This window comes from Xyrauchen texanus, chromosome 14, assembly GCF_025860055.1.
Source record: "Xyrauchen texanus isolate HMW12.3.18 chromosome 14, RBS_HiC_50CHRs, whole genome shotgun sequence".
Lineage (NCBI taxonomy): Eukaryota > Metazoa > Chordata > Actinopteri > Cypriniformes > Catostomidae > Xyrauchen > Xyrauchen texanus.
The window spans coordinates 47,375,391-47,394,751 of record NC_068289.1 but is presented as its reverse complement, the minus strand read 5'-3'; the positions used below and the strand labels follow the sequence as shown (position 1 = coordinate 47,394,751).

Here is a 19,361-nt window from a genome sequence, read left to right as displayed (position 1 = left end):
AAGTTTTATAATGTTGTGAAACTGGTTCATTCTATTCCGATTGAGTTTCAAATATGGCTGTATTTTAGGGAATGCATGACGTTAGCCAATCACAACAGTGGGCATTTACATTGAAGTTTAAAGGAGACGCTAAGGCCAAAACCGAGCATTTCAGACAGAGGGCCAGAGACGGGGTGGAAAATGATCATATATTACTAAATTGTGACTGTTTTGGTGAAAAAATACTTTACCTATATTGTCAGTGGACCTCAAGGAAGACAATTAAATTATATAAAAAAAGGATTATGTAATGACCCCTTTAAAGAATCCAAAGAGAAGAAATGATTTACAATGAAAATGTTACACTGATGAATCATTCACACTAAGACCAGAAATATGCATTAATATGTGATTTCATATTGTCTTTAATAGAGCCAATTGCCTTTTTGATAGAGACATTGTAAAACATCAGAATGCGCATTAGCCAGTCTAAATATTTTTATATTTTACTTTTATGATATGAAATTATGATTTTCTCAGATTCTATTGCTGATTTAAAATGTATTATTGAAATGTACGTTTGGAACACCTTTTAGAAGATTTGGGTCTTTCCCCATTTGCATGTCTCATTCAGCCACACATTCACTCAGCAAGGTGCTAGCCTGCCATTGGGAGCAACTTGGGGTTCAGTGTCTTGCCAAAGGACACTTCGGCATGTGGAGTCGTGTGGCCCTCGAACCGCCAACCCTGCGATTAGTGGACAACATGCTCTACCACCTGAGCCACAGCCGCCGTATAAATTCAACAATAATGTATTATTGTGTCAGATATTTAAAAAGCAGCAGGGAAAATAACAATAGGGAAAAATAATAATTGGCCCAAAATAACAAACAAAACAATCTAATAAAATAAAGTGAAATAATAAACCTAGGAATGTGTAAATAAAAATACAGAAACAATTACCTACCTACTCTAACAAAAACAGAAGTAAACTAAATGGAACAAAACAGGCAGGTCATCCCTACAAACCTGACTATTTTAAAGGCAGAACACTAGTCGTGGTTTCAAGTGTTAAATCACAAACTGCACATGAAGTTACTGCTCTCAGAACTAACATAGCAGATAAGAGAACACTGTGTTTGATATGGTGGCTGGTGGAGAGTTGGGAACAGCACGACCGGCCCAGATATGTGACCGCTCGCATCTAAAAGGCAGCGCAGGGATTTTATAAATCGTGCCTTCAGAAACCACCAATCTCTGTCGCAAATTGGAGCTGCTAAATTGCGAATCAGCTGCACCTGGCACAGACACTCACAACACAAACAAGACACACCCACACAAACAGAGAGAGAGAAATAAAGCACCAAACAAACATGCACAAAATAACACTGGACGCAACACTTATTTTTCACACTTCTTTGGCTCATTTTGCTCAGGAGTGTGACTGTGTCTGTGTTGATGTTGACTGGTCATTTGACCCTCTTTTTTGCACTCTGTCTTGCCTTTGCAGGAGATTTTGTTAAAGATTGCAGATGTAATAAAGGAAATCGATGCCCTGATTTCCTCACAGCTCAACCCTGAACTGAACGATTGGAAACGAAGGCAACAGATTGCCTGTATCGGAGGCCCGGTTCTGTTAGGACTGGATCAGCTCCAGAACTGGTATTACCCTGATAAAAAATATTTGAAATAATAAATAAATAGAATATTAATGTTATTGTGATTTATCTCATCATTTAATCACCCTCAAGTCATCCCAGATGTGTATAACTTTCTTTCTTCTGTAGAACACAGACACATTTTTTTAGAAGAATATCTCAGCTCTGTAGGTCCATACAATGCAAGTGAATGGTGGCCAGAAGGTCTAAAAGCACATAAAGGCAGCATATACACTCACCTAAAGGATTATTAGGAACACCTGTTCAATTTCTCATTAATGCAATTATCTAATCAACCAATCACATGGCAGTTGCTTCAATGCATTTAGGGGTGTGGTCCTGGTCAAGACAATCTCCTGAACTCCAAACTGAATGTCAGAATGGGAAAGAAAGGTGATTTAAGCAATTTTGAGCGTGGCATGGTTGTTGGTGCCAGACGGGCCGGTCTGAGTATTTCACAATCTGCTCAGTTACTGGGATTTTCATGCACAACCATTTCTAGGGTTTACAAAGAATGGTGTGAAAAGGGAAAAACATCCAGTATGCGGCAGTCCTGTGGGCTGAAAATGCCTTGTTGATGCTAGAGGTCAGAGGAGAATGGGCCGACTGATTCAAGCTGATAGAAGAGCAACTTTGCCTGAAATAACCACTCGTTACAACCGAGGTATGCAGCAAAGCATTTGTGAAGCCACAACACGCACAACCTTGAGGCGGATGGGCTACAACAGCAGAAGACCCCACGGGTACCACTCATCTCCACTACAAATAGGAAAAAGAGGCTACAATTTGCAAGAGCTCACCAAAATTGGACAGTTGAAGACTGGAAAAATGTTGCCTGGTCTGATGAGTCTCGATTTCTGTTGAGACATTCAGATGGTAGAGTCAGAATTTGGCGTAAACAGAATGAGAACATGGATCCATCATGCCTTGTTACCACTGTGCAGGCTGGTGGTGGTGGTGTAATTGTGTGGGGGATGTTTTCTTGGCACACTTTAGGCCCCTTAGTGCCAATTGGGCATTGTTTAAATGCCACGGCCTACCTGAGCATTGTTTCTGACCATGTCCATCCCTTTATGGCCACCATGTACCCATCCTCTGATGGCTACTTCCAGCAGGATAATGCACCATGTCACAAAGCTCAAATCATTTCAAATTGGTTTCTTGAACATGACAATGAGTTCACTGTACTAAAATGGCCCCCACAGTCACCAGATCTCAACCCAATAGAGCATCTTTGGGATGTGGTGGAACGGGAGCTTCGTGCCCTGGATGTGCATCCCACAACTCTCCATCAACTGCAAGATGCTATCCTATCAATATGGGCCAACATTTCTAAAGAATGCTTTCAGCACCTTGTTGAATCAATGCCACGTAGAATTAAGGCAGTTCTGAAGGCGAAAGGGGGTCAAACACAGTATTAGTATGGTGTTCCTAATAATCGATATGATAGGTGTGGGTGAAAAACAGATCAATAATTATGTGCTTTTTACTATAAATCTCCACATTTACTTTCACATTCTTCTTCTTTTGCTTTGGGTGAATCTCATTCTTCGTGCTTATCGCCACCTACTGGGCAGGGTGGATAATTTATAGTTGGCATGATGGCATTAGGGTTTCTAAATGAGAAAAGTTTCATTTTTTGAGAAAAAGTCAAGTAGAACTTCCCAAAGGGATTTTGAAAGGAACAGTTTGTCCAAAAATTAAACATTTGTCATTGTTTAATGTTTACTCCATGATGTCATAGAAACACAAAAGGAGAATTTTGGAGAATTTTCACTTGCCCACATTTTCCGCATTCAGTAACGACACACCTGAGAACCAATTGCTAATTGTGTTATTATTTTTAATCTGAACACGTATCCAAGTGACTGTGTTATCAAATTATGTCTTCAATGTTGGTCTGTTCCTCACACATACCTCAAATAACTTCAGAAGACTTGGAATATAGCGCTTGAGTCATAAAGACTACTTTTATGGTTCTTTTTTGTGTCCTTTCTTGAGGCTTGACCACTGTGATCACTGTTAAATAGTCCTCATCTACTGTATATCACTACTTTTTTAGCTTTGAATCAAGCCAAATTTTTGTGTGATATCACTTTTCACAGGTTTACCCTGACAGCCCAGAGTCTTTTCCAGATTAAAAGACAGCTTGACAAACTAGGTGAACTGATTCTGAAGGTCACTTATGAGAGTGACCCAATCCCACTCCAGAGACCTCAGATGGAGGAGCAAGTCAAATACCTGATCTACCACCTCATCAAAAGGTCAAAAATCTCAACAGAATCTACCATGCACCCATCAAATGTGATATATGAGCAACTGCCACAAAACAGATCACTTATGTCTATAGTAAATCCTTGACAGGAAATAACACAATAGATACTTTTCACAAGACTGTGAAGATTAATTTCACCTTAATTTAGCTTAAGTATTTAATGCATATGTACTGTATATCCCTATAATTTGTGTTATATTACTGTGACAGGGTGGAGGGCGTGGCTGTGTCGTGATTAATTTAAATTAATTTCTTTAGAAGTAAAACTTTTTTATTATGGAGAAAATTACTTGGTGGACCTTTAAAAGTGTTAATGGAAAAGACTGTTTTTCAAAAATTCCATTGCTTCATTTGCTACACTTTGTTATATATATATATATATATATATATATATATATATATTTTTTTTTAGGAGTGACTGTTTGCACTAAGTGTAAATAGCACCTGTCACATAGTGCGGCTATTTGCACTCCAAAATTCTGGTGGAAAAACAGAAATTGAAGACAAACTGTGCCCACTAGTGTTACTGCAGTGGCGTGGGGTGTAACAAGGTTGTGGAAATGATTTTTTTTTTTTGGATGACCCGGGTTCTAATCTGCCTTTTATCCCACTTATCCCCATACTGTTCCTGACTCCACTCCTTTCCTTTAATACTACGTATAATAATAAATAATATAAATATAGAGGTTGATTTCCTCGCAGTGATTTGCTCATGGTTAAGGTCGGGGAGTTGAGATAAAGTTAAACAAATTAACCATGGTTTTACTATAGTAATATTGTAAAAACCATGTTTTTTGGTGGAAGCCATAGTTTTAATGCAGTTAATCATGATTTTACTACAGTACTATGGGGTTAATATAAAAACCATGTTTAATTGTTTGGTTACTATGATCTTTCTACAAAATACCAGGGTGATACTATGGTTACTGTAGTAAAACATGGTTATGTTTTGTTAGGGTTAGGTTTAGGGGTAGGTGTTGGTGTAGGGTGTCTGTGGGACTCTAAATAAACAATAAACATGTTGCAGCGATGCTCCTATACTGTTTGTTAGTATTTATTGGTAATTAGGGGTGCAAATAGCATCTAACACTATTTACACTTAGTGCAAAGAAGATGCTTTTTTTGCTATTTTCACTTGTTGTAAATAGCTGCTGCCTTATTTTATATATACTGTATACTATTTATATTTGTTTGCAGTTCCTTTGTGGTGGAGAAACAGCCTTGCATGCCAACACACCCTCAGAAACCTCTAATTATCAAAACACAGGTGCAATTCACCACCAAGGTCAGGTATGAACCACAGTCTGCTCCCAAACACTCCATGTAAACAAGTCTATAAGGTATTAGAGTCAAACGCCATTACTGAAAACACAACTATTTCATTTTTAATATCTAAATCACAGTCTCTTTTCAGATTACTGGTTAAATTACCTGAGGTAGACTATCAACTCAAAGTCAAAACAACATTTGACAAGTAAGTTCCTTGAATAATTTATACACTGTGTCATTATAACATGGGTCATTCATGTTATGCAGCACCTTTTTGAACTTTGTAACAAAATATGCTTGTTTTCTGTCATTCTTTCAAAAAGGAATGTTTTAGACTGAGACAAACCAATTTCTAGCACAAAATATCACAGACTGAATAAAATCCATTGCTAATACATACTGATGTTTATGCTGTTTTTTACTGATGTGAGGATTATGCCATTAAGAATCTGGCTTCTGTTGTAAATTGTATATTACATGATTGAAAGTGATATTGAGGACATAGGTAAAATCTATAAATTGATTAATAATTTTTTTAAAAACATGAAAACCTTGTTGTGATTTCTGTCTTTAAAAATGTTGAAGTTTTCTTCTAAATCCATTATATTAAGGCATATACAATATGATGGGAAGATATACTTCATAGCAGGAATGACTCAACTGCGGTCATTTACCATCATTAACTGTAATAAATAAATGCATTAACATGCATGCTTATATTAAGCCTTTTATTTTGAAATCACTTTTTTAATGTGCATACGCCATCAAGCAATATTTGTATCACAGGTGTGTTTAGCCCAGTGTAACCTCTGTGTTTTTACTCTTTTCTCTTTGTGTGTGTGCAGAGACCTTCCACCAGGCAAAGTGTGAGTGCACTCAACCTCAAACACAAGAAGCAACTTCCTGTTGTTTATTTGGGCCAAATTTCAATATGAGTTTTTCAGCTAAGTTTGTGTTGGGGGAGGGGAACAGCAAAGCCTCACAAGGTAATTATGGTGAAGGGTGTCATTTTTTGACACACTTTCTCCTGTACCAGCTGAATAAGCAGAGGCAAGTATAAAAAAGCCATTTGTTGGCTGATATCCCCAAAAGTGTAAACACTGTGGCTCTGTAGTGGTTTCAGAATATTGCTCTGGGCAGCATTTCCCAAAAGCATCATAAGCCTATGTAGATCGTAGAAACCATTGGCGCCAATGATCTCTACAATCAACTTTAGGTAACACTGCCCTGTTTGGTTGAGCATCCCAACATTGCCTCAACCAATGTTACGTTTACCTTACGTTTGGGGCGAGGCTTATCTTTTTTACCTGACCAATGGCAGGCAATTTAATTTGCTGCTGCTAGTGGTGCAATTATTACACACTTCCCCTTTAAAAAATTCTACTTATCGGGTTACTGTAATTTACAGAGGTTTTACTGCACTGTTTTAGCCTGAAATGAACAGACCATATCATACTTTGGTATAGCTTGATGCATGAGAACAATCTGTGAAACATTATTGATCTTTCTCTGCAGGAATAGGCAGTTCTTCATCCTCACCAACAACACCAAAGTAATGGATGTTGAGGAGTCGACTGGCTGCCTTTCTGTAGAGTTCAGACATCTGGTACTTCAGTCTGAATTCTAGCACTATATTTTAAAGCAATATAGCTTATAAGACTTTTGTAGCTTGGTATTAAATGTATTTAAGTTGTTTAAATGATTAGTTTACCCAAATATGGAAATTCTGTCATTATTTTACTACCCTTATTTTATTTTTCTTGTTATTCCATACCTGTATATTGTTATTTCTGTGGAACACAAAAATAGACATTTTAAAGAGTTGTCACACAGCTCTTTTCCATCCAGTTCATAGTCACCATGGCTGTCAAGCTCCAAAGTGTTTGTTTTATTCTTCTTCAGATTATCAGCGAATAACAATTTAAATTTTGGACTATTCCTCACAGCTATCATATGGCTTTAGAAAACTTCAAATATAGATTATATATATATATATATATATATATATATATATATATATATATATATATATATATATATATATATATATATATACAGTATATATATATATATATATAATCTATATTAGTTGTTTATGGACTAGTTTTTTGGTGCTTTTTTTGCAGATGTTTTGTCCTTTTGCAGCTTGACAGACATGGTCTGCTACATGAATAATCTCCTTTTGTGCTCCACAGAAAAATTACAGCATACAAGTTTGGAACGACATGAATGAGCGTTAATGACGGAATTGTTCATTTTGGTAAACTATTCCTTTAAGAAGCAAAATGTTTGATCTATTCTTTGTGCAATTCTCTGCAGCAGCTGAAAGAGAGAAAGTGTCCAACTGGAGGAAAAGGGAATGAGGTAGGACTGCATTAGTTCAAATAGCTGCTGCTTCATTTATATTATCTACTCTGCTGGCCCATATGTGGATTAATAACCATTATGCACAAAGAAAACAGATGTAGCGAGCATTTAAAGGCCAACCCAATGTCAGTTGTATTTTATTATTTGACCAACAGAGGGCAGTGTCACACAGCACAGCCTTGGTTTTGGCATTGAAGTGGACCCTTGCTGATTACTGTCTCTCTATTTCAGGGTCCCCTGTCAGTAACAGAGGAGTTGCACTCGCTCAACTTTGAGGCAATGCTGATGTTACAGGGTCTGGATATTGATCTTGAAGTATGTTTGAGGTTTAATTTGTTGTTGTTTTGATTACAGTTTCTTATTCAGTACAGTTAAAGTAATAGTTCACCCAAAAAATGAAAATTGTCTCATAATTTACTAGTCCTCATACCATCCCAGATGTGCATGACTGACTTACTTCTGCTGAACACAAAGAAAGATTTTTAGAAGAATATCTCAGCTCTGTAGGTCCACACAATGCAAGTGAATGGTCCAAAACTCCAAAAGCTCTAAAAAGCACATAAAGGCGGATTAAAAGTAATCCATTCGACTCTAGTGGTCTAATATATGACTTCAGAAGCAATATGATAGATATGGGTGAGAAACAGATCAATATTTAAGTCCTTTTTTACTATAAATTGCCACTTTCACATTAAAAAAAATTAATATTGATCTGTTTCTCATCCAATTTGATTGCATCACTTCAGAAGACTTATATTAATCCTCTGGAGTCATATGGATTAATTTTATGCTGCCTTTATGGGATTTTTGGAGCTTTTGGAGTCCTGCTCACCATTCACTTTCATTTGTAAGTGTATTCATCTAAAAATCTTCATTTGTGTTCAGCAGAAGAAAGTAATATACATATGGGATGGCATGAAAGTGAGTAAATGATGAAGAAAAAAATAATGGGGTGAACTGTCCCTTTTAGAGGTATACAATTTCTATAGGTACAGTTGCAATGAGTAGCGAATGGAATACACATACTGATAAAAGTGTCTCTCAAATGCATACAATTTACAATTATGACCAGAACAACTTTTTGATTTTCACAGTGGGGCATTTGTTTGTTAAAAATCACATGTGTATGTACAGTATTTTACATGAACCTTGGTACCACTCACTGGGTTTATATTTTGTTCGTATGCAGACTTGCTCCTTGCCTCTGGTTGTCATCTCCAATGTCAGTCAGCTCCCTGGGGGCTGGGCCTCTGTCATGTGGTACAACCTGCTAACTGACGACCCCAAGGTGAGTTAAACCTACTTACTGTACAGTGTGTAGTAAATACTGATCGCTGCTACAATTAGATTTACATGAAATAGAGCAGATTGTCTATTGTACCACTTGGTTTAATAATTCAAAATATTTGCATCTGAAGTGTAGATATTAGGGCTGTCAATCGATTCAAATTTTTAATCGAATTAATTACATGGTGTCCCGATTAATTAACTGCATATAAAAATATTTGCTGAGAAAGCCCCTCATATAACAATAATTCAATATATAAAGATTATTCATATTTATATCAATATATAATTATACATAGTTATCTTTAAATATTTAAAATTATATATATATATATATATATATATATATATATATATATATATATATATATATATATATATATATATATATATATATTATAATAAAAATATTCAGATAATTAAAATGCATTACATTCTTGTAGCAGAAGAGTTAATCATTGATAAGACAATACAAAAAGCGTTTTTAGAATACAATTTTGTTTACTACCATATTATTGATCATAAGTCAATTATTGGCACACAGTTCACAGCAATCCATTTCACAAGTGAATTTGTCAATCAGTTCTAGATTTATTATGAGGGCTTGTTTAAGAGCCCGTCAATTTACACCTGCGCCAGACATGCTTGTGCAGCGTCACGGGTGCGTTGCATCATAAACATAAAATGTTTAGTTCACTGTTTCAAGTTAAATATAGTTTAATACTCAATCTTTAAAAACGTCTTAAGATCCCTTAAAGTTCGCATTTGCACTCCTTCAAGTGTTTTGAACGCAAGAATGTAACGTATGTTTGTGTTGTTCTTCCTACTGATGTGTTTTCTTCACAGTATAAACTGTGTGTTGCTCACACAGCTGAAATTTCACTTACTGCCCTCTGGTGTAAACAGGTGGTACTACAAGCTTGCATTTCTCAGGAATCTTCCTTATTATATTGCGATTAATTGCGTACATTTTTTATCGCATTATTTTGTGTCAAATGAATCGCACTGAATTAACGCGTTAAATCGACAGCCCTAATAGATATGCTTTACTGGTGTTTTGAATGACTCGATTAATGATAGGACTAAAAGCATTAGGGGTCATAGTAAGTACATTTTTTGAATCAGTGCTCAGACCTATGTGTAAAATTCCTTCCTTCTGACCTGCCTAGAACCTTGGATTCTTCAGTAACCCGTTACGGGCAAGTTGGAGCCAACTGTCGGAGGTGCTCAGTTGGCAGTTCTCAAGTTTTGCTGGACGAGGACTCAACAAGGAACAGCTTAACATGCTTGGGGATAAACTTTTGGGTATGTTTATTGTGACCTTAATATAATACAAAGTAATAAGTCAGTGTATGTTGTATTACACTGAGTACACCCCCACCCATATTGTTTCAAGAACATTCTGAGAATGCTTCTGATTTTTGTGCATGCCGCATAGCCTCTATCTAAACTGTGTTTTATAATTTTTTTTTAAAGGTCAACAAGCTTCTTATAATGATTGCCAGGTTTCTTGGTCCAAGTTCTGGAAGGTAATGTTGAATGAATCGTTTGCTCTTGATGTTTGAAAGCAAGACAATATAAATCCATTATGGACTGTTTCTTCCTGTGGCTCTCAGGAGACCATCCCTGGCAAATCATTTAGTTTTTGGCTGTGGCTGGACTCAATCCTGGACCTTATTAAGAAACATTTACATCCTGTTTGGATTGATGGGTCAGTGATCTTGTTTTCTTTTGCTATTTAGATGGAATTTGAGTTACAATAAATTGATTAAACCCAGGGGACAACTACCCATTTATGAGTGGAATGTGGGGGGGGGTATGAAATTTCAACATTGAACGTTTCGCATTCGACCTCCTGATACATTTTTTATATCATGTGCCACAAATAATAAAGGAATGATTTTAAAGATGTAGTTCCCCCCAAAATGAAAATTCTGTATATTTATATATATATGCCATGTGTGTATAATATATATATATATATATATATATATATATATATATGAGTAAATTATGACAGAATAGTTCCCCCAAAATAAACTAAATTTACTCTTAATATTTATATATGCTACGTGTATATGTGTGTATATGTGTATATATATATATATATATATATATATATATATATATATACACACACACACATATACAGTTGTGGCCAAAAATATTGGCTCCCTTGGTAAATATGAGCATAGAAGACTGTTAAAAATATGTCTTTATTGTTTATACTTTTGATCTTTCATTCAAAATATTCACAAAAATCTAAACTTTAAATGAAGTAATCTAAATTGAAGGGGCGGATCTCATAATTAAATTTAAAAAAAATTCTCCAAAATATGTTTGCCACAATTATTGGCACGCCTAGACATTCTTATGAGTAAAATATATCTGAAGTATATTCCCATTCATATTTTACATGTTTTAGTTCTAGGGAGGTACTGGATGACTAGGAAGTTGAAATTACTACCCTCTTGTAAAAAAGTGTTTTTTTATAAAAAAAGTGTTTTTTACAAGAGGTAAATTGGCAACTGGTTACTGTTGCCCTTATCAATGGATTCTGTTGTCTTTTGCTTAACAGTTACATAATGGGATTTGTGAGTAAAGAGATGGAACGTGCCTTACTGAAGGAAAAGGAGCCAGGAACATTCCTGCTACGCTTTAGTGAAAGTCATCTCGGAGGAATCACCTTCACCTGGGTGGAACAAGATGAAAATGGTGTGTTTTTTTCTGTGCTATATGTTATTATCCTCCGAAGGGTATATTCCCAGCTACTTTCCGTAAATCTATATTTTGGAAGCATGATGTTACAAGTTACAACATAATGTTCCAGTTTGCCATCAAACATAGCAAAGATATTCATCAGCAGATGATAGAGGTGAGGCCTAAGAAACAAATTTCCTCATTAGGAAACTGTCCTGACTTGAGAGGAATTTGGGGAATTTCCAGTCTGCCATTGTTTCAAAATGTAGCAGATGTTTTTATTTAAAATCTTGTTCAGCTAAAAAATCCATAGAGGAGATCTGGGTTATTTAATTTTTGCAAATCAATTTCGGTATAGGCACACCTTTAAGTTTAGGCTACAAAAGTTATTTAATGTTATCGCCCAGGAAGAAAAACAGCTCATTATACACATTTCACATTATATGGGGTAAGTTGTCACAATGAAACCTGCCAAATAGATGCTTAAATGCACATGTATTCTGCCTACAGGTGAGCCAAAGTTCATCTCTGTAGAGCCGTACACGAAAAACCGTCTCAACGCCTTGGCCATTGCTGATATTATACGGGACTATAAGGTCATTGCGGATGGTGTTGTCCCAGAGAATCCTCTGAAGTTTCTTTACCCCGACATCCCCAAAGACGAGGCTTTTGGGAAACATTACAATAGTCAGCAAAACAAAGGTAGGCTGTATAAACAGTGAATCAAATTTGGATCATTCCGGTTCAATTCAACAAGAGGTCCCTGGCCCAAAATTTAGTTTTTTATATATTTTTGGGTAACACTTTACAATACGGTTCCATTTGTTAACATTAGTCAACAACATTAGTTAACATCAACCAACAATGAACAATAATTTTACAGCATTTATTAATCTTGGTTAATGTTAATTTCGACATATAATAATACATTTAAAAAATCTAAAGTTTATTTTAACATTGGTAATGCACTTTGAACTAACATGAACTAACAATCATTATTTTATATTTTTCTTACCTATTTTACAAAGATTAATACATTTTGTTAAAATATATTTTTCATTGTTAGTTCATGATACCTTTAAGCATTAAAGGGAGTTCTCCCAAAAATGAAAATTCTCTCGTCATTTACTCACCCTCATGCCATACCAGATGTGTATAACTTTTTTTCTTCTGCAGAATACAACCTAATATTTTTAGATTAATATCTCAGCTCTGTAGGTCTACACAATACAAGTGAATGGTGACCAGACATTTGAATTTCCAAAAATCACATAAAGGCAGCATAAAAGTAATTAATATGAATTTTTAGATGTGGTATGATAGGTGTGTATATTTAAGTCCTTTTTTACTATATATCTCCACTTTCACATTCTTTTTGTTTGTTTGTTCCCTACTGGGCAGGGAGGAGAAATTATAGTAAAAAAACGCTTCAATATTGATCTTTTTCTCCCATATGTGTCATATCGCTTCTGAAGACATGGGGTTAACCACTGAAGTCTTCTGGATTACTTTTATGCTGCCTTTATATGCTTTTTGGAACTTCGAATTTCTGTCCACCATTCACTTGCATTATTTAGACCTACAGAGCTGAGATATTCTTCTTAAAATCTTTGTGTTCAACAGAAGAAAGTCATAACATCTAGGATCAGTGTTGGGTGTATTAGATTACAAATAATTAGTTACTGTAATATTATGATTTTTGTAGTCAAAAAAATGATGTAATGCATTAATTTAAAATTACTGTAATCAGATTACAGTTACTGACGTTCAAATAATATCCCTTTAACTAATGTTAATGAATGGAAGCTTAGTGTAGTGTTACTATATATTATAAATATATATATGATATTTATTTATGTATTTATTTTGGTGCCAAGATGGTTGCTTACATTTAAAATGTACTTATGATGTAACACCTGTTTTTCCTTGAATGCTTGTGATAAGAAATTAATTTCATATAAGAATTGAAAGGTGGTTGGACAAAGTAGTGTTTGTCTATTTATTTTAGTTCATTACTCATTCTTCACTATGAACTGCACTAGATAATCTTATCCTAAGTAGTGTTGTTGTAATATAGCATATAACATACTCTTATGAAATAAACGGCTTATGTCATCTCTTAAAGGGGCCTCTATTTTTTGTTTTATTACAGTTTGTCCTTATTTCCCGACACAGTTAGTTCCCGTTTCCCGACGGGAGTGAGTATCTGAATTCTTTTCAGTTTCTTTTCAATTTTGCATGACGTTGTGATTTGATTCTGATGATTTTTGCAATGTGTTGAATTTGCTTTTATTTCCTAATTTCTCAGTGGTCGAGTCCAAAAGGCATGTTCCTCTCCTGAGCCGCCAATGTCTCCTGGGATGTTTGACATTCTCAGCCAGCACCTCAGTCCCTTTGAGTTTGAAAGCGCAGTAAATTCATTTTTTATTATATATTGTAATGCTTTGTGGTGCTTTAGAAATGTGATGCTGTCTACATAGAGCTTTAATACAAGTAAATAAGCATAACCAGTTGACGATTTTTTTCTTTTTTATATTGCAGATGAGTTCACCCTAGAAAAGAGCAACAACTTCATTTTGTTTGGATCCAAGAGTCTGGATGGCGTCAAAGCTTTCCATCTCCTTATTCCTGTTACTTTTGTATTCTGATCTATTGTATTCGCTCTTATGGCTCTGTGCCAATACAGTGTATCACTTCTCCGTGTAAAGAATGTATATTGCAAAATATTGGCAATATGAAAATGTATCATAGATGAACAATTTCAAAATTCGAGTTAGTAATTAACTATTCATTGTATACAGTATATAGCTAAAGGTCCCACAATGCATCTTACTGTAAATATTTATGACATAGCTTCTTGTTGCTAAGCAATATTGTTTAAATAAAGAATGATATGGTCTCTCTGCAATATATATATATATATATATATATATATATATATATATATTTAATCAAGTGTCTTATGGTCTTTCCTTTTTATTGTTATTTTAAATTATTATTACTGTACTGTAAATATAGCAGTAGTAGTAAAAGAGAGAAAATCCTTGTACATTTCTGATCATTACAAATAATGCTACTACAAGTATATTTATAAATTAATGATATTAACCTTTAAACGCATACCTCTGGTCTTTAGTGACCTGGGACCTCATTACACCCCCTGTACCTCATCTGTTTTTAGTTATGCCCACACCTCTTTAGTATTTCTTTATCTTTATCTTATAAATATTGTAAAAAAAATAAATACAATTATAATAATTATAAAGGCTTAAGTAACAAAAGCATCTAGGGTTATAGGGTTGTTAGATACCCAAGGTATGTAATAGTGTAATTTTTTTTTTTTTTTTTTTTTTTTTGCTCTTCCATAAATTATATTTTTATGATTATTTCATATCTATATAAGTTTACTATTGCAGGATATACAGTATATTTCTTTGTTTAATACAAGAGAAATTAATACTATAATCATACAAATAAATGCTATGTCATGTTGATATGCTGTGCAACACAAATATTATATATGCTATATATTACTCAAGGTTGTGCTGATGTTTCAGCGATTGACTGATTTACATTTGAAATTGCTATTTGATGAAGAAACAACATGGAAGTAAATTATAGCAAGATATAAAAAAAACAGTGTTGGGTAAGTTACTCAAAATAAGTAATCCACTACACATTATTAATTATTTCTCAAAATTTTTAGCAGATTATTTTACTGATCACTTCATCTAAAAAAAGTTCACATTACTAATAATTTTACTTTCTAAATAACTTCTCCTAGAAAGGTTTTGGGTTTTCCACTCAAATTCAAAATATATATATTTCCTCATCATTCATTGTTGCACACGCTTTAGCTGTCACAGAAACGCTAACAGACGTACATATGAATTCATATTTTAAATATATTATAAATATTACTTTAGTAATATATGCATCTGTTTTAAATCATTTCCGACCAAGCTCTGTTTTACCCTTTATTTCCCAAATAATGGAAAAGATTTTGCTTAAGCAGCTTCAGGTATTTCTTAAGAACAACCAAATCTTTGAAACCTTTCAGTCTTAAATCTTAAATCTCACATTGCACAGAATCTGCTGTTCTTAGAGTTTTAAATGATATCCTAGTAGAAACAGATTCAGGTGATACTGTGATTTGAGTTCTTTTAGATCTCACTTCAGTGTTTGATACTGTTGATCATGCTATACTGCTCTCCAGACTAGAATTGTGTGTGGGCTTAAAAGGGAATGTTCTTTAATGGTCTAAATCCTATTTAACTGATAGAACATTCTGTTAAGCTTGGCAAATTTAACTCTTCTGTGGTGTGCCTCAGGGCTCTATTCTTGCACCAGCACTTTTTTCTCTTGACATGCTCCCTCTGGGTTCCATTATCAGAAGCATGGTATCTCCAACCACTTCTAAGCTGATCTTAGAAGTGGTTGATCTTAGAAGTGGTTGATCTGCACTCAAATCTACTTACCGGTTAAACAAAATGATCACATTGCATTACAATCTCTTCTTCTCTGGAGGAAATAAAAGTTTGGCTAGCAAAAATTTTTGTTTTTGAATAAAGACAAGACAGAAGTGATTGTCTTTGGTCCTACTGATCATTTTGATGTCAATAATGCTGATTGCGGAAATCTCAATGCTTTACTCTCTCCTCAAGTATGGAATGTTGGTGTCAGGTTTGATAGCCAGCTGAAATTTGACAAACATATTAGCGCTGTTATAGGATCCAGTTTATTTCAGCTACGTCTACTCTCTAAAGTTAAACCCTTTTTGTCTGAGAAAATGTTAGAGATAGCAGTTCATGCTTTCATCACTTCTCATCTGGACTACTGTAATTCTCTCTATTGTGGAATTTCCAAATCTCTTATTGCTTGATTTCAATTAGTTCACAACGCAGCAGCAAAATGTCTAATAGTAGGTCGGAATTATGATCATGTTACCCCCATTTTAAAATTAATTCACTGGCTGCCGGTTCAAGCTAGAATTGATTTTAAAATGTTATTGTTTGTTTATCAGACTTACTACATCCTTACAATCCACCTAGAAGTCTGAGATCCAGTGATCAATACCTCCTCGATGTCCCACGATTGAGGTTAAAGCATAGAGGAGGGAGAGCCTTTCGTTTTTTAATCTTCTCTTAAAACTGATCGCTTTTCACTGGCTTTTAATAGCATGTAATGTCCTGGTCTAAAATTGTTGTGTGTTTTTATAATTTTGTATTGGACAGGACTTTGGTCAGACTTGATGCTGTTTTTAAATGTGCTTTATAAATAAAAGAACTTGATCTTAATGTACTAAAAAGTAATTCATTTATTTGAAAGTATGTAACAGTAATCTGATTACAAGTATTATATATACTGTATATTCTGCCTTTCAAAAGTTTGGGGTCACTTACTCATTCTTATTTTTTTTTTTTTTTCACATTTTAGAATAATATTGAAGTCATCAAAACTATGGAATAACAGAAATGGAATTTTAGGGATTATGTTGTGACTAAAAAACTAAAAAACTAAATTAAAAAAATATGTTCTATTTTAGCATCTTCAAAGTAGTCACATTTTGCTTAGAATTTGCAGACATGTACGCTTGCCGTTTTCTCAACGAACTTCATGAGGTATCACCCTGGGATGCATTTTAAACAGTATTGAAGGAGTTCTCATCTATGCTCGACAATTATTGGTTGCTTTTCTTTATTATTCGGTCCAAGTCATCCATTTTAAAACCTTTTTTTTTTATATTATTTTTGTTTTGTAATGCATTAAATTAATATGTTGGCACAATTATATTTTTGTCAGCAAATCTAATTTCAAACATTTAAGCATATGCCTTAAAGTGAAAGTTTTGGTGTTACTCAGAGGACAGGATATAAATGTAAGTCTTTTTAACTAATAATGCTTAATGTGACACCATCGGATATAAATAAAAAAAAATCTCTGTCGCCTTTTGTCCTTGCTACAGTACATAGATCACCCGGGCCTTATTCTGATTTCTTTGGTGAATTTGCACATTTTTTATCAGATCTTGTAGTTACTGTAGATAGAGCTTTAATTATTGGTGACTTAAAATTCACATAGGTAATGAAAATGATACATTGGGATTAGCACTTATAGATATTCTCAACTCTCTCAGACAAAATGTAACAGGACCAACTCATAGCCATAATCATACACTAGATTTAATTCTGTCATATGGAGTTGATGTTGATACCTCTGATGTTCTTCAGCAGAGCGAAGACATCTCAGATCATTACCTTGTCTCTCATATGCTGCAATAAGCCAATGTTACTCAATCTACACCACACTATTGTTCAGGTAGAACTATTCTTTCGACCACTAAAGATAACTTCACTAATAATCTTCCAGATCTATCTCATACATTCAATAAACCCCAAAGCCCAGAAGAACTTGATGAAAAAACAAAAAATATAAATGCATTCTTCTCCAGCACTCTTGATATTTTCGCCCCACTTTGATTAAAGGAAATTTAAGAAAAAATCCCTGCACCATGGTACAATGATCACAATCATCCTCTCAAGAGAGCAGCTTGGAAAATGGAGCGCATGTGGAAAAATACCAAGTTAGAAGTATTTTGTGGTGCATGGAAGGATTGTGTCTGTAGATACAGACAGGCACTAAAAGCTGCCAGGTCAGCATATTTTAGTAAACACATAGAAAAGAACAATTTTATTGGCTCATCATCCATGCAGCATCAGTGGCGGAGCTAGGGGGTGGCCAGGGGTGGCCGTGGCCACCATGGACTGAAGCCATGGACTGAACCCCTTTGGCCACCCCACTCGCAATTGCTGTTTTAGTCATTTTTTTTTTGGTCATATTTTGGCACAGTTTAGTTCTTTAGAGGTCAGATAATCTCTGTACAAATGTACAAATTTAACATGTGCGCACACCAAGGTCACCACACCTCTCCGTACCGGGTGTCATTGTATCCAAAATCCGACGATATAAAAATGCTGCATGAAGATTTCTGTGCCACCACAGATTGATCGCTTGCCCCTGCCAGGCCACCCCTTTGAAAAACTTCTGGCTCCGTCCCTGTGCAGCATAACTGTCACCATTATCACTTTTGAGCAGACTTCCGCCTCATTGGTGAATGTCCATAAAGTGCATCTTCTAAACGTCTTCTTATTGTGCACTGTTATTCTGTGCTGCGTGATAACAAGGTGAACCTCGTAATATTCAATGAACGCTTATAATTAGCAGGATTATACATGGGGCCTCCACATAATCCTGGAAGCTTTCATATGGTGGGAAATGTGTGAAAACGTTACACATGCACACCTGATTATGGAAGCAGATTGTATTAAATAAATATAGTTCTTTTGCACAAAATTATTGTAAAACAATATGTAGCCTACATTTGTTGTTAGGTGGAAAATTTAAGAAAATATATTTTAAACAAATATTAGCAAGGTAAATTACTAATTAGTTATAGTTACGCACAAATATAATAATATTACAATGACAAGCAGCACTAAAGCCTACAATCACATTTGAACACTGTAACACAGAGACAGCGCCTCTCAGCTCTCCTCGCTTGTTCATGATAAAGGCAGATTTGGGAAACGAACTTAACCGCTCAGATTAATCGAGGCTCAGAGCTGTTTTGACGGCACGAGCGGGACCTCCACGATATAAGGCAGGTGGTTTTAATGTTGTGGCTGATCGGTGCATGTAGAGAGAGTAAATAAGGAAAATCGAAAGCTCTCCTAAATACACCCGGTACCTTGGAATAAAACAAGGATCCAAGTTTCGTTTCTTAGTTTCGTTCCTGCAGCGCATCTATTCTCGCTTTCTCGGAAAAC

General features: G+C 34.9%; 1 protein-coding gene across 4 annotated transcripts in view; it reads left to right on the top strand.

The window, feature by feature from the left end:
- Positions 1-14,481, top strand: part of LOC127654783 (signal transducer and activator of transcription 4-like) — a 43,297-nt gene extending 28,816 nt beyond the window's left edge. For 2 of the 4 annotated variants that reach the window (XM_052142203.1, XM_052142202.1), the window contains exons 8-24: positions 1,490-1,641; positions 3,743-3,901; positions 5,110-5,202; positions 5,327-5,386; positions 6,027-6,047; positions 6,697-6,787; positions 7,501-7,545; positions 7,780-7,863; positions 8,738-8,836; positions 10,005-10,140; positions 10,312-10,364; positions 10,452-10,546; positions 11,414-11,550; positions 12,046-12,237; positions 13,688-13,733; positions 13,844-13,946; positions 14,077-14,481. In XM_052142203.1, the coding sequence (XP_051998163.1) occupies positions 1,490-1,641; positions 3,743-3,901; positions 5,110-5,202; positions 5,327-5,386; positions 6,027-6,047; positions 6,697-6,787; positions 7,501-7,545; positions 7,780-7,863; positions 8,738-8,836; positions 10,005-10,140; positions 10,312-10,364; positions 10,452-10,546; positions 11,414-11,550; positions 12,046-12,237; positions 13,688-13,733; positions 13,844-13,946; positions 14,077-14,091 (1,581 nt within the window). In that variant the 3' untranslated portion in view covers positions 14,092-14,481. The remainder of the gene's footprint in view (positions 1-1,489; positions 1,642-3,742; positions 3,902-5,109; positions 5,203-5,326; positions 5,387-6,026; positions 6,048-6,696; positions 6,788-7,500; positions 7,546-7,779; positions 7,864-8,737; positions 8,837-10,004; positions 10,141-10,311; positions 10,365-10,451; positions 10,547-11,413; positions 11,551-12,045; positions 12,238-13,687; positions 13,734-13,843; positions 13,947-14,076) is intronic. The other 2 variants (XM_052142204.1, XM_052142201.1) reach the window with 2 other exon arrangements.
- The last annotated feature ends 4,880 nt before the right edge of the window (positions 14,482-19,361 follow it).